General features: G+C 38.6%; 1 protein-coding gene across 1 annotated transcript in view; it reads right to left on the reverse strand.

The window, feature by feature from the left end:
• Window positions 1–8,423: 8,423 nt before the first annotated feature.
• The window catches only part of VCPIP1 (valosin containing protein interacting protein 1), a 29,298-nt gene continuing 24,284 nt past the window's right edge, over window positions 8,424–13,437 (reverse strand). Inside the window, exon 3 of the mRNA XM_040261318.1 lies at window positions 8,424–13,392. Coding sequence (XP_040117252.1) covers window positions 12,521–13,392 — 872 coding nt within the window. The 3' untranslated portion in view covers window positions 8,424–12,520. The remainder of the gene's footprint in view (window positions 13,393–13,437) is intronic.

Below are 13,437 nucleotides of genomic sequence, written 5' to 3' on the forward strand. Positions count from 1 at the left end.
AGGCGCGGGCTGGGCGGGGACGCGGGTCAGCCTCCTCCAGCCTGGGGCGAATGCTCCTTCTCTCCGACCCTCCCCCGCCGCTTCCCTCGCTCCCGCTCCGAGGCCGACCGAGTGCAGAACGCAGGTCCCCGGCAGGGCAGGACGGAGGGACGGAGGGGCGGACCGCGACCCGCCCCCGGCCCGCAGCGCTGCTTCTTAGCCCCGGCCCTGCCCGTTCAGGGATGCCCCCAACATGTCATCAGGCGCGCTCCCGCCCTTCCTTGGCCCCTCCCGCCGCCTCTTAGCCTCCTCGCCTCGGTCCCAGCGCGGCTCTGCCGCGGGCGCCGACCCCCGCCCTCTCCCCGCAGCGGGCAGCTCTGCAGGGATCGTAGCCTCCTGCAGGGTTTTGTCCGCACCGCCGAATCTCGCGCCCAGCCTCCCTCAAGAGCCGCCGTTTGAATCTGCGCACGCGGCCCCGAACCTCATTGGCTGTGGCGGCCGCACGCGGGGGGACGAGGGCGGGGCGGGGAGAGCGCGCGCGACTGAGGGCGGGGCTGGGGAGCTGGAAGCCGGGACTGGAACTCGCGGGAGTCCGGGAAGGAGCTGGGAGCCAGGGGGTGTGGCCGTGCCCGGCTCAAAGGTCTTGCTGGGACAGGGCCCGGAGCGCGCCGAGCGCCGCACCCGAGGGGGCGGGGCGCTAAGGGCCTCGCGGGGCCTGCTGGGAAAGTGAGTTCCAGGCTCTCCGAGAGGCGTGTCCGGAAGCGGCGGCGAGAGTCCAAGCTTCTCCCGGGGCGTGGACGGTGTCTCTAGGGGTTGAGCAGTCCGATTCACCGCAACCTTCTCTCGGCCAAAGCTCCTCAGTTCTCAGGGGCATCCCTCCTCACTAGTTAGGAGGCTCAGTCTTTGGATTTGAAACAAACCTAACCATAAAATTTGCGCGGCCGTTACTGTTTAAGCAAAAATGCGAGGGTTTTTTGGCCAGACATCGTAACTACTGATCTAGCGAAGACTGTAGCGGGAAGGAGCAGGAATGTGACAGGTGAAAAAGTTTTTAGTTGGACACATGGAACGGGAAAGGGAAATAATCCGGGTCTGCGGCCGGCCTTCAAAGTACTTTAATCTCCTATCCGACTCTTCGGGAAATAACTGCTGTGCTCGATGAAGGAGCCCTGGTCCAGAAGGAGAATGCAGGAAGACAGGAGCGGACTGGGAATTTCGCCCAGATAAATGAGTAGTCAACGGCAGAAGGTGACCTTCTCTCGCAAGCGAGATGAGAGGAAGTGGGGAACCGCACTGCAGGACCTTCTAGCAGTTACAACTACTCTAGAGGTTTCAAGTCTAATACCTACGAAATGCTCAGTTCAAGCAGCATGAAAGTAGATTACAGTAACGATTAGAAATGGTAAAGGATGCAAATTTGCAAGGTAACATGCTCTACTGCATAGAGCACGAAACCACATGTTAATATTGTAACAGACTTATATTTTGCTATTTTGAAAATTTACGCATCAGTTTTTGCAAATCAGAGATGCAGGTGCAAATGTGTACTAAGAAGAGCTTGCATGCGCTACTTTCAAAACTTAAAACACCTGCCTTTTTATAGTTCCTTTTTCTCAAGGTATGGATTCTGGTAAGGTAAAACAGTCTTTCTTTCAAATCATTCCTTACTCTGTCGCTAGTTCACTTAAAAAAGAAAACCTAATTTAGAAAATAATGTCTTTTGAAAACAATGTTTTCTTTACTCCTGGGCCATGCATTACTCCGCTTATTTACATCCTAACAAGAAGCAGAGTTTCTGCTATATTTTAGGCTGTAGTCGGTTTTATACAGAATACTATTTTAGAGCTTGAAGAGAGTTATTTTAGATTTTGACAGCAAAGCGAATTCTTTTCATTTTAGAGATAGAGAAAAATATAATTCCTCAGAAAGATAACATTGCAGATTCATTTAAATTAGTTACAAAAAACCAAAATGTGGGCTTCAAGTGGTTCACAGTTGTTTGAGTACACATACTCAAAGATACCATAACCTGTGACTTGGTTTTTTTTTTATTATCAAAACATATCTTTAATAAATAAATTTTACTTCTCAAAACTCAATAATGAGAAAAGCAATAAAAAATGGGAAGTTAGGGCAGACACTTCACCAAAAAAGATATACAAATGGCAAATAAGTAGCATGGAGAGGTGCTCCACATCATTAATCATTAGAGAAATGCAAAGTAAAAGCTCAGGAGGTACCACTGAAAAGCTTTTAGAATGGGAGGGGGAATACTGTACTAGTGTTTGTGGAAATGAAGAGGCTGAGCAAATATAACTTTCATACATTGCTGATAGGAACACAAATGAAACAGCCACTTTGGAAAACAGATGTTTACAGTGGCTTTATTTGTAATCACCAAAAGCTGAAAACATGAGGAACATTGTCACACATGTACTCCTCAGCATCCCAGGAGTTCATTTTGAATAGTCTGTAAGTGCTTCCCAAGTCTTTCCACAGAAATACAGGGGAAAATACCAAAGGGAGCAAAGGCTGGGGACAAGTGCTGGAAATTTCCTTGAAAACTGTCTTAGTTTTAAAAACTCGTTTGTAACTATAAAAATGAGTTTTAATTACGTACTGATTTACTTTCTCACTCCAAATCTTTAAATAAATCGCCTCATTATTACTAATAGTAAATAAATGAGCAGAAGGTACACCATGCTTATCTTTCACATGACTGTACCAGCTTCTTATCCCAGAAAGGCCAAGTACCCTAAAGATTTGCCAGTGTTAGTGTGAAAAGCTTATGCTGGTTTAATATAGTACCTAATACACTGTAGTTTCAGTAGAGCTGTATCAACCATTTCCATGATTAGATTTTTGTCTAACTATTGTTAGATTGTCCAGCCCTTAGAATAGTGATGCACTCAAGTGTGCAATATAACTGCAAAATGAATGGAAAAATATAAATAAGTACATAAGTAAATATGCTTACCAGGATGCAAAATGTACAAATTAAACCAGATTTGAAATACCATTTTATGACTACTAAGGTAGCAAAATTTTTCTAAATCCTGCCAACAAAGTTTGAATAATTCTTTGATGTATTAAAACTGGTGTAATCCTTTTGGAAAGCAATACAGAGCAAAAACCATAAATGTGTGCACAGCCTTTGACAAAAATTTAGCTTTAGAAATGTAATTCAATACAAGCAAAAAAGATGGGCTTCAATGCTAACAGTAGTATATTCCATTAGAACCCCAGTTTGGAAGCATTCACATTTTTAGACTAGTTTAAATGGTTGTCGGCAGGAAAAAAAAAAAATTGTATAGCCAGTAAAAAATAGTGTAATATTAAGGCAATGCCATTAAACGGCTATTACACTACTAGGCCCTCCTTGGTGCTTCACATGCATTAGTCTTGGGTAACATCCACAATGCTATAATCATAACAACTCTGAGGAGAAGGGGACGGCAGAGGATGAGATGGCTGGATGGCATCACTGACTCAATGGACGCGAGTCTGAGTGAACTCCGGGAGTTGGTGATGGACAGGGAGGCCTGGCGTGCTGTGACTCATAGGGTCACAGACTGAGCGACTGAACTGAACTGAACTGATGAGAGAGTTACTGTTATTTTCATCCACTTTATAAATAAGGAAAATCGGGTACCAAAAGGTTAATTTGTCCAGGGGCATACCTTGACAGAACCAAGATTTAAATTAGAACCCAAACTCTAAAATCACGCTACTACCTTAATATCTATGGGCATTCAACTATCAATATAGTGTAGGTGTAGAGACAGTGTGATATAGTGCAAAGAAATAGCAGAACTGTATAATTAGTATGACGTCATTTACATAAACAAAAACTCAGGGGAGTGTATATGTGAAGATGTGTCTAATAGTCTGGAAGGCAATCTGTGCAGCTCTATGGAAATCAAACTGTTGAACAGTGTTTTATTTTGCAGAGAGGAATGAAACAGGAACAGAACAGGCTTTAACTTTTTACCACATGTACTTCTGTATGATTTGACTTTGTTTTTAATCATAAATTCCATGTTTCTTTTTTAATTAAAAAAAAATTAGTTGATGATAAACTCTAAAAATTGCTGAAAATCCTAGAAAGAAATAGAACAAATATGGTATATAAAACTTGTTCCAATATTGATAATGCTAAATAAGCAAGCTTTGGCAGAATAATGAAACCATATATTATGTATTCAATATGAAAACCAAAATCAGGTTTAGAACTCTATTTTGAGGGAACTTCCCTGGTGGTCCAGTGGCTAAGTCTATGTATTCCCAATGCAGGGGCCTAGGTTTGATCCCTGCTCAGGGAATTAGATCCCACATGCCCCAACTAAGAATCCATGTACAGCAACTTTAGACCTGGTGCAACCAAATAAATATTTTTAAAAATAAATCTGTCTTTAATATGTAAATGTATTCTGTACAACGTCTATCTCCCCACTTTACATTTACATTACAAATCTCTACTGTACATTTAGCGTGCTATTTTAAATTTAATGGAAGTTACAAATAGAAACCATACTAACATAAGCAGCTAGAGAATTCTTAGTTTGGCTTTGAAAGGCAAAAAATAAGGGTGGTTGAACTGCAAGAAAGAAATACTATAAGAAAAAAAATATTTTAAAGTATCCCAGTTTCAACTCTGTATTCCTTGCTTCTATCCTTTTCTGGTAGATAGAATAATGCACCCCCTAGCCCCCGAAGAATTGATGCTTTTGGACTGTTGTGTTGGAGAAGACTCTTGAGAGTCCCTTGGACTGCAAGGAAATCCAACCAGTCCATCCTAAAGGAGATCAGTCCTGGGTGTTCATTGGAAGGACTGATGTTGAAGCTGAAACTCCCAATACTTTGGCCACCTGATGTGAAGAGCTGACTCATTTGAAAAGACCCTGATGCTGGGAAAGATTGAGGGCAGGAGGAGAAGGGGACAACAGAGAATGAGATGGTTGGATGGCATCACCAACTCAATGGACATGGGTTTGGGTGGACTCTGGGAGTTGGTGATGGACAGGAAGGCCTGGCGTACTGTGGTTCATGGAGTCGAAAAGAGTCAGACACGACTGAGTGACTGAACTGAACCCCCCAAATATGTTCACTTCCTAACTCGCAGAACCTGTGAGCATATTACCTTAATGGCAAAAGAGCCTTTGCAGATGTAATTAAAGATCTTGACAGAGTTTGGAATATCTACATGGACCTAGTGTAATCACAAATGTCTTTTAAGAGTGGAGGACGTAAGCAGAAGAGTCTGAGAAATTGAAGATGTTACACTCTTAGCTTTAAAAATGAAGAAAAGGGTCATGAGCCCAGGAATGCAAACAGCTTCTAGGAAGTAGAAAGTCAGGGAAACGGATTCTCCTCGAGGCTCTGGAAAGGAACACAGGCCTGATAACACCCTGATCTTAGTCCAGGGACATGCTGTCTGTACTGATCTCCAGAACCTTAGAATAGTAAGTTTGTATTGTTTTAAGCCACTAAATTTGTGGTGATTTGTTACAGCAGCAGTAATACAATAAGAGAAATAGGAAACTACCTGCTCTGAAATTTTCAACATTTTTGACCTGGCATAATAAAAATGGTGCTTTCTCTTCAAAGTAATCTTTCACAGTGTGTAAATTTTAGCCCTTACAGCAAATGAGCCTACTAGCTGAGGATTTTAAATGAAAGTTAGGAATCCAAGATAAGGGAGAGGGTATTTCCCAAAGGGAAGTGAATTTAGAAAATTTTGGGAAATCTGTAGTGATTGAAGGTCATTACTGCCATTCAGACTGCCAGGCCTAGAAACAGAAAAATGAGTGTGAACAAGGAAAAATTATGTTGAGTTCCGGTCAAAGTTCAAACAGGCAGTAAGTGAAAAACCTGATAATTATTTAAGCCTGGAACCAACTCCTTTTTACTTATAAACACAAGTATTCGAAGTATCGGAGGATTTTGCACTCTTAAAATACACCGACTATATCCAGAAGCACAACTACTATGTAAACCAGGGCAAGACTGTATTTTACTTTATTCAGACTTAAGAGTTATTTGCCTATTTTAGAAAATCAACCAGGGAAGCTATTAAGACACTCAAGATTTTAAGACACTAATACAGCCCACTGATCTCTATTTCCAGCTATTGTCTACATATGTATCAGTTGGATAAGTTGTGCTTCAGAGAGGTTTTATTATAAATCTCTTCTGTTTCTCATAGGTAGAGCATTCAATTGGCTTTTTAAATTATCTGAATTTTATTTCAGTAGGATATAATGACTAGAATATATTATTATAAAAGGGGGATACTGGCTCCAGGAGGGTTGAAAATATTGATCTAAATATTATCTGAAATCCATCCGTATTCCTCTTGTATCTGCAGTATTTTGTTCTTTCCTTTCAGTCAAACATTTTGTGGCAGGGAGGGAAGCTCCTATTTCTTAAAAGGTGTCTCGACTACCCAATTAGTCTTAAGTCTTTTCACAGTCTAACCTTTACCACCATCACACCACTGAAATTGTGGCTGTAAAAGTCACCAACCCCTATTAAAAACAATGGACACTTGAAGAAAGAAATCTGTTTTGCCTGAACTTTCTATAGGATTTGACGTCATTGCTCGCTTTTGCTTGAAACTTTGGAAGGGATGGGCTCATACCCGTGTCATTTGTGTCATCAGCATGTGCCGTCAGCGAGTGAGACCACGATGACACAGTCACCAGAACAAGACAGTAACAACTGTTTAACAGCTTGTAGTAGAAATGGAGGTCTTCAGGGGCTCCACGACTCGCCTTAGGTCAGAATGTGTTAGTCACAGAGCACAGACTGTCAGTTCAGTTCAGATTTCCAATGTTGCGTGTGGTCATAAAGCTCTTGCCTAAAAACTGAAACACATAACCATTCAGTTTTTAGCTCATTTATTATATACCACAAATAAAGCAAAGTTTAACATAATGTTATGTCCTGAAAGTGAATTCACTCAGTCGTGTCTGACTTTTTTGTGACCCTATGGACTGTAGCCTACCAGGCTCTGCTGTCCATGGCATTTTCCAGGCAAGAGTACTGGGGTGGGTTGCCATTTCCTTCTCCAGATCTTCCCACCCCCGAGATCAAACTCGGGTCTCCCGAATTGCAGGCAGACTCTTTACTCTCTGAGCCACCAGGGAAGCCCTAGGTATGATTTATCCCATTTAAATGGCAACTGAGCTCGTTACATTGATGAGTAAGTAACAGTAATAGCAAACATTTTACAGTTTACTATATGTCAGTGAAAATCACTCAGTCGTGCCCAACTCTGCAACCCCATGGACTATACAGTCCTTGGAATTCTCTAGGCCAGAATACTGAAGTGGGTAGCTGTTTCCTTCTCCAGGGGATCTTCCCAACCCAGGGACCAAACCAGGTCTCCCACATTGCAGGCAGACTCTTTACCAGCTGAGCCACCAGGGAAGCCCTTACTATGTCAAACACTGTTCTAATTACCTGATATGTGTTCACTGGTTTTTCTCCTCACAAAAACGCCAGGAGCAGATGTTATTATTATCCTCCCAGAGATGAAACTGAAGCACAAGGGTCACATAGTAAAGAGTTGCCAGGGCTCAGATCTATAAGGCTATTCACTGACTACTAAGTTAAACAGTCTAACAAAATGGACATTAAGCATATACCTTAAAATTTAAAATATCAGCTGTGTTGATTGTTAAGCTATACAACACAAAAACAAGTTCTTTATTAGAACGTCTTTAACAAATGTGATTTATTAAATCATGATTTATTAATCGTGATTCAGTAAGCATCACATGACCCAATTATATGTCTAAGGAAACTAAGCATCACATGACCCAATTATGTAGTATGTCTAAGGAAACTTTGCTTGCTCTTTTCTAATTGGATCCATTTCATTTGCACTGAAATCTGCCTTAAGGGGAGAAATCACTGTCCCTATATGATATTCCACTGAAGGAAGTTTTTTTAAAAAAAAAACTTTACTAAGAATTCCTTTATAAAACTGAACTATATTTTCATGCATTTTAATAATTAGGTATGATTCCAGGAAACTAAAGAATAAAAAATTATTTTAAGAAGTTAATACGGAGAAGTTGAGGGGGAAATCAGTATGTATTATAGTTTTATTACTGATATAAAATTTTCAAATACTGTACAGTGAGGTGTGTTGTAGAACTCTATATAGATATGATACACTATTACCAATTATTACTCAAGTATAATATATATAGCAATCACAAAATCAGAAAATAATGGATAACAGCCAGTGCCTTAGGGATGGTAGAACATCTATACTATTTTATTCAGCAGTTAAAGCACTTGCTACTTAATTTTTTCTAAATATTTACACTATTACACTTATTTTTACATATTCTAAATAACATTTCCCTCCAAAAAGCAGATCCTCCAGCTCTTGGCACTAATTCTCAAAGTCAAATGAACCTAAAAATCCTGACAACCTTTTCAGGCTTTTATTGCTCTACCACAGGCATAAAAGCTCAGGAAGGGACTTGTGCATTCTAAAGAGAAGTATGCAATACCTTAAAATTTCAAATACTAAGTAATTGATACTCACAAGCACATAACATCAACTAAAACTTTTTACTAGTTTTCCTTTTCTTTTACAAGAGAATAATCATCGTATTAATATTATACTACAAAAGCATGTAGATTCCATAATTTAAAAAAATTAAATGTCAGATATACAAGTAATGGCATTTTCTCCAATAATTCACAATTTTTACAATTTCTGCTATTTTGGAACAAATGTTAAGTATCATTTAATATGAATTGAAACACTTAGCATCTCAAAGAATTATTAAGAATGGCAGAACTTACAATTAACTATAAATCTTACATTGGTAATCTAGCTCCCCTTTTGTTAAGTAAACATTCTACTGTGGTGTTTTCAAGTGAATACTTCTGGTTTGAAAAATTATAATGTGAAGAGCCTGAGGTTATGCAATTTTGTTAAATTACATGATAACCTTGACATGTAGGATATATCTATACCCCAGCCTAGAGTATGTATCTGTTACTCTTATAAAAGGTGATTTAAAGTCATATTAAATGATGAATGGAGTTTAATTCAGTTCTGCAAAAGCTTTTATGAAAATCTTAATATGGAAACTTTGTTCTGAGAACCATGAATCTTAAAATTCTGCTCTGCGGTATTTTATGTATGGACCAATTAAAATTCTTGTTGAAAAATAAAAACAAAATGGTACTGATATTCTGAAATAAATGTTTTATATTGTCACTGTATTGACCAAAGCTTAATTAAAGACAGAAATTACAAGTTTATTTCATACCGAAAGGTTAGTTATTAGTGAGGTCTAAATTTTTTAGAGAAATGTTCACTAGCAGCCAGTTAGTAGTTAACTACATAAAATAATACTGTTATAAATTCTGCATTTAGTAGCTAACAAGTGATGTCAGTACAATTCTCAAAAACCTGTCATTAGTAGTGAGTTGCTAGCAAGTGATCTTCCCTGAGGTAAGAGATCATATGCAAAAGTTTGCTAATTTCCAATAAAGTTAGATTCTTAAAAATAATGGCAATGAGAACCTGTGTGGCTAGGAACCATAGATGCATTTCAGATTGACATCTTAATTGCAAGCAGTAGACTTGATTGCAAAAAACCAAACTAAAACTCATCAGAAGATTTAAAGCAAATTTCACAGTCAATAGCACTTGCTAAATGTCTCAGGTCTTTAGCTTAACTTTTCCAATAAAATACCTGAAATACAGTGAAAGGAGGGGAAATGGGCCTTAGACTTGCTCTTTAGTTCCTGAGTAACCCTTCCCTGGGTATTCATTATATTCTAGCTCATATTTGACAGTGTCTTGTTTTCTTCGATTTCAACCAGTTTCTCACACCAGTATTCTAGAGACACATCATCTTCAACTCTACCTGGACTGCGGGTCATCAATTCAATCTTGGTATGACTAACTACTCTTCAACTTTCAGTTAAACACTGCAAATGTAATTTAACTATAGGATTGAATTAGTTATTATGTTTCATGGAGAGCTAATAAAATATTTTAACTAATTTATGATCCCCAGTTTAGACTAAAAGTTGTGGCAATCACAAAAGGTAGTTCTAAAAATCATTTCTGTAATTTATGTATTTGATGATGGTAACCATATGGAAGGACAAATAATGAGTCTAGAAATTAAAGAAATTCTAATACTTTTTTGTGAAGATGGTTCCTGGCCCACTTCTCAAATCCATTAATTCCTGCAACCATATTTCAGTTGATTTAAAATAATGTCAAGAAACTGACCATTCTCAGCATCAAGCCTTTTATTCTCTATCAAGGGAGAACCCAAACTATTATTAAAATATTCACACCTAAACCAGCTTCTAAACAGCACTGCCGTAGCAAGAGAAATTAACACTGTTGTCAGAGACTGAGCCTGCCTTCTACTGTCCACAGGTGCATTCTAACTTGATAAAGGGAAATTTAATAGGGAGATAAAATGTGTAGCTGATGTTTTTACTTTATGCTATGAAATGTATTTGTCAGTTATCAAATATACTGAGCCACAGGTGAAGAAAATATTTGTTAAAGAAAAGGTGATTATATCATTTATCTGGAAGCAATGCATTTGTTTGTGAAAGTTTTCCTGTATTTAAACTAAAAAAAAAAAAAGGAGGGGGGTGTTCAGTGGCTGAAAAAGCCAAAAATAATTATAGTGGTTAGTGATATCTGTAATTTTTAAATTTAATATAGAGAAATCATCTGCATTAACTAAATGGGAAATAGTATTTGGGAGCCACAGTTCTTTATGTAAAACTAATATACAATATAAAAGTTCTAAAATTTCCTTCTATTTATAGACACAGAGAAAGGTATTTGAAAGTAAATTTAGAAGAATGGAGATAAAATTTGATTTTAAACAGGTGATAATGTGATAAAACCCAAATGTGTATCTTGCTCAGATATCACCTGCAAAATGTCTATAGTTTCCATTCTTTCCCTATTCAAAACGGACTAGTTCGTTTAATAAGTGGATTCAGGCAGAGACATTTTCATAGAAAGAAACCAAAACCTCCCTTATTTGGAAACACAAGTACTGTCTATATTCCTTATGAGTCAATTGGCTGAGATTTTTAAACACCCGATAATACACTTTCTGATGTACATTTTCTTAAAATGCAAACGGTCCTGCATCTATCACACGAGCAAACAGAGAGAGCCAGGCTTTGAATGCTCTAGATAAGAGATTGTATTAACATACATTTTGTCTTTCATCCATTCAAATTCAACTTAATTTCAGTGAACAGAGGAAAAAGATGTATTAACGTGTACATTTCAGAATACAGATTTGCAGAATAGGATAAAATAGTGCGATGCCAATCTCAGGATAAACATTCTTTAAGGAGTAAACATGAAAGCTGCTTCTTGAGGAAACAGGCACTAAAGGTTTGATGAATACACTATTTAAGCAAATGCCCAGTTGATTAGGGTATGATGCAGTCAAGTTTGCATCCAAATCCAAGTGAAGCTAACAAATGAAGAAAATCTAATGGATTCTAAGAAAAAAAAAAAAGGAAACATTTTTGGTTCAGAGGGGCTCAAAGACATTTAGCATATACAAGCTTAAATACCATTGATCAAAATTGTAGAACAATGTAACCCATTCATAAAGATAAATTCTTATTTATAAATTCTCTGTGAATCTGACAAACTCTGAAAATTAGAGATTAACTACTGCTACCATTATTTTTTAAATTATTTTTCTACCACACTTTGCAATCAACTTTTCTGCAAGATTAAAGAACAAAAATTTGGTGGTACTTGACCAGGCCAGGATTCAAATAATGGTAACATATTATCAACACCAGAGCACACAATTGGCTGTGTTGGCTCAGACAGCAACATTACTGAATCACACTGACTTTATCATTCTAGAATAGATACTTTCCCCCAAGCTTGCTCAGATCAGCAAAATGTTATATATCATTACACTACATTCTCAAGATATTTTCACGAAGAATACATATCTCTATGAATGTGTTTACGTTCACAGAAACGTCAGGATCCCAGTGTCTAACATATCCTTTATGAATTTCAAGATACAATTTAGTTCAGATAACCTTCAAATTTACATAAATCTTTTGACACGCTAATAAGTATGTGGAATGGTTATCCTGATGACATCAACATTAGCAAAATCTTATCTTCCCCCAGTTCTATAGCCTTTTCAGAAATCAAACAGATATAGCAAGAGAATCTTCATGTTTGCAACATTAAGACTTTCATGGAATTAAAATTACAAAGAACTTCCAATGAACCACATATATGGAAGTAACTCATTTTAGCAGATCTAATAACTATTTTACAGGAATTCAGAGCCAGCCTGGGCAGCAGTATATTAAAAGCTATTGCCAATCACACACTTGCTATCATGCACTGAATAACAAGATATAATCTTTGAATTATATACGTACAAGATTTTTTAATGACTAATCAAGTTATGTGGCCCAGCCAACAAATATTACATATTCACAATAAACATTCTGCCTTTATTAGCCTCTAATTAAATCAAGAGTGATCCATTGGCTCAGTTGTGTTTGTCATCTCAGCATCTTGACTATCCATCTCTTCGGGCTCCTCCACGGAACTTCCCTTTTGTGCTTCTGACCTTTCAGCGAATGCTGCTTCCAGTGCCTCTGCCACACAGCCATCGGCTGTTTCTATATTCAGATTTTCAGTGTCACCAGTTGGAGGAAAAGATTCAGGTAAGCCAGTCTGAAGACTACCAGACTTCACAGAAGAACTCACAGCTTCCACTTTCCTTTGAGGAGGATCAGATGGTGACTGCTCTGTACTCTGATCCCGCAAGTGCTTGTCCATCGACGCCTGAATAGAAGACACCATTTCCTGCAATTTTTTCCGCTGGGCCTCAACCATATCAGGATCAAGCTGCCTGCTGTCTCTCATTGTAACTACTCCAGGAGCTATTCGAATAAGCTCACTGTTACTAGGAGCAGCTGTGAATACAGAAGGCTCTGTTTTAATGGAACTACTACTAAAGTCTGTCCCTGTCGTATGCTTCCTTACAACTGGAGTCTCCCTGGCTCTTGGGTCAATGTGTGGGGTACTGGATGCAGTTCCTAGAGAATGCCCTTTCCCCTGAAAGGCCGTTACATTGTGAAGTTGCTCGGATTTCTTTTTCACTACTCCACCACTACCTAGTTTTAATAACCCATGTGAGGGGCTTGATTCCCTACTTCTTGTAGTAGCCTCTGCTCGAACCTGACTTACAGCCTCTTTAACTAAATCTTCAACATCAGGACCGATGGGAAAATGTCCTGCAGCATCCACACACAACTCCAGTCTATCTTCAGAAGCATTATAGACAAAGGTTTTGCCAGGCAGATGTGGGAAAGTACAATGCTTGCCATCAGCCATACCTTAAGAAAGGAAAAAGAATTTAACACATTAAAATCTTACTTTAA

This window comes from Oryx dammah, unplaced genomic scaffold (genome assembly GCF_014754425.2).
Source record: "Oryx dammah isolate SB20612 unplaced genomic scaffold, SCBI_Odam_1.1 HiC_scaffold_19, whole genome shotgun sequence".
Lineage (NCBI taxonomy): Eukaryota > Metazoa > Chordata > Mammalia > Artiodactyla > Bovidae > Oryx > Oryx dammah.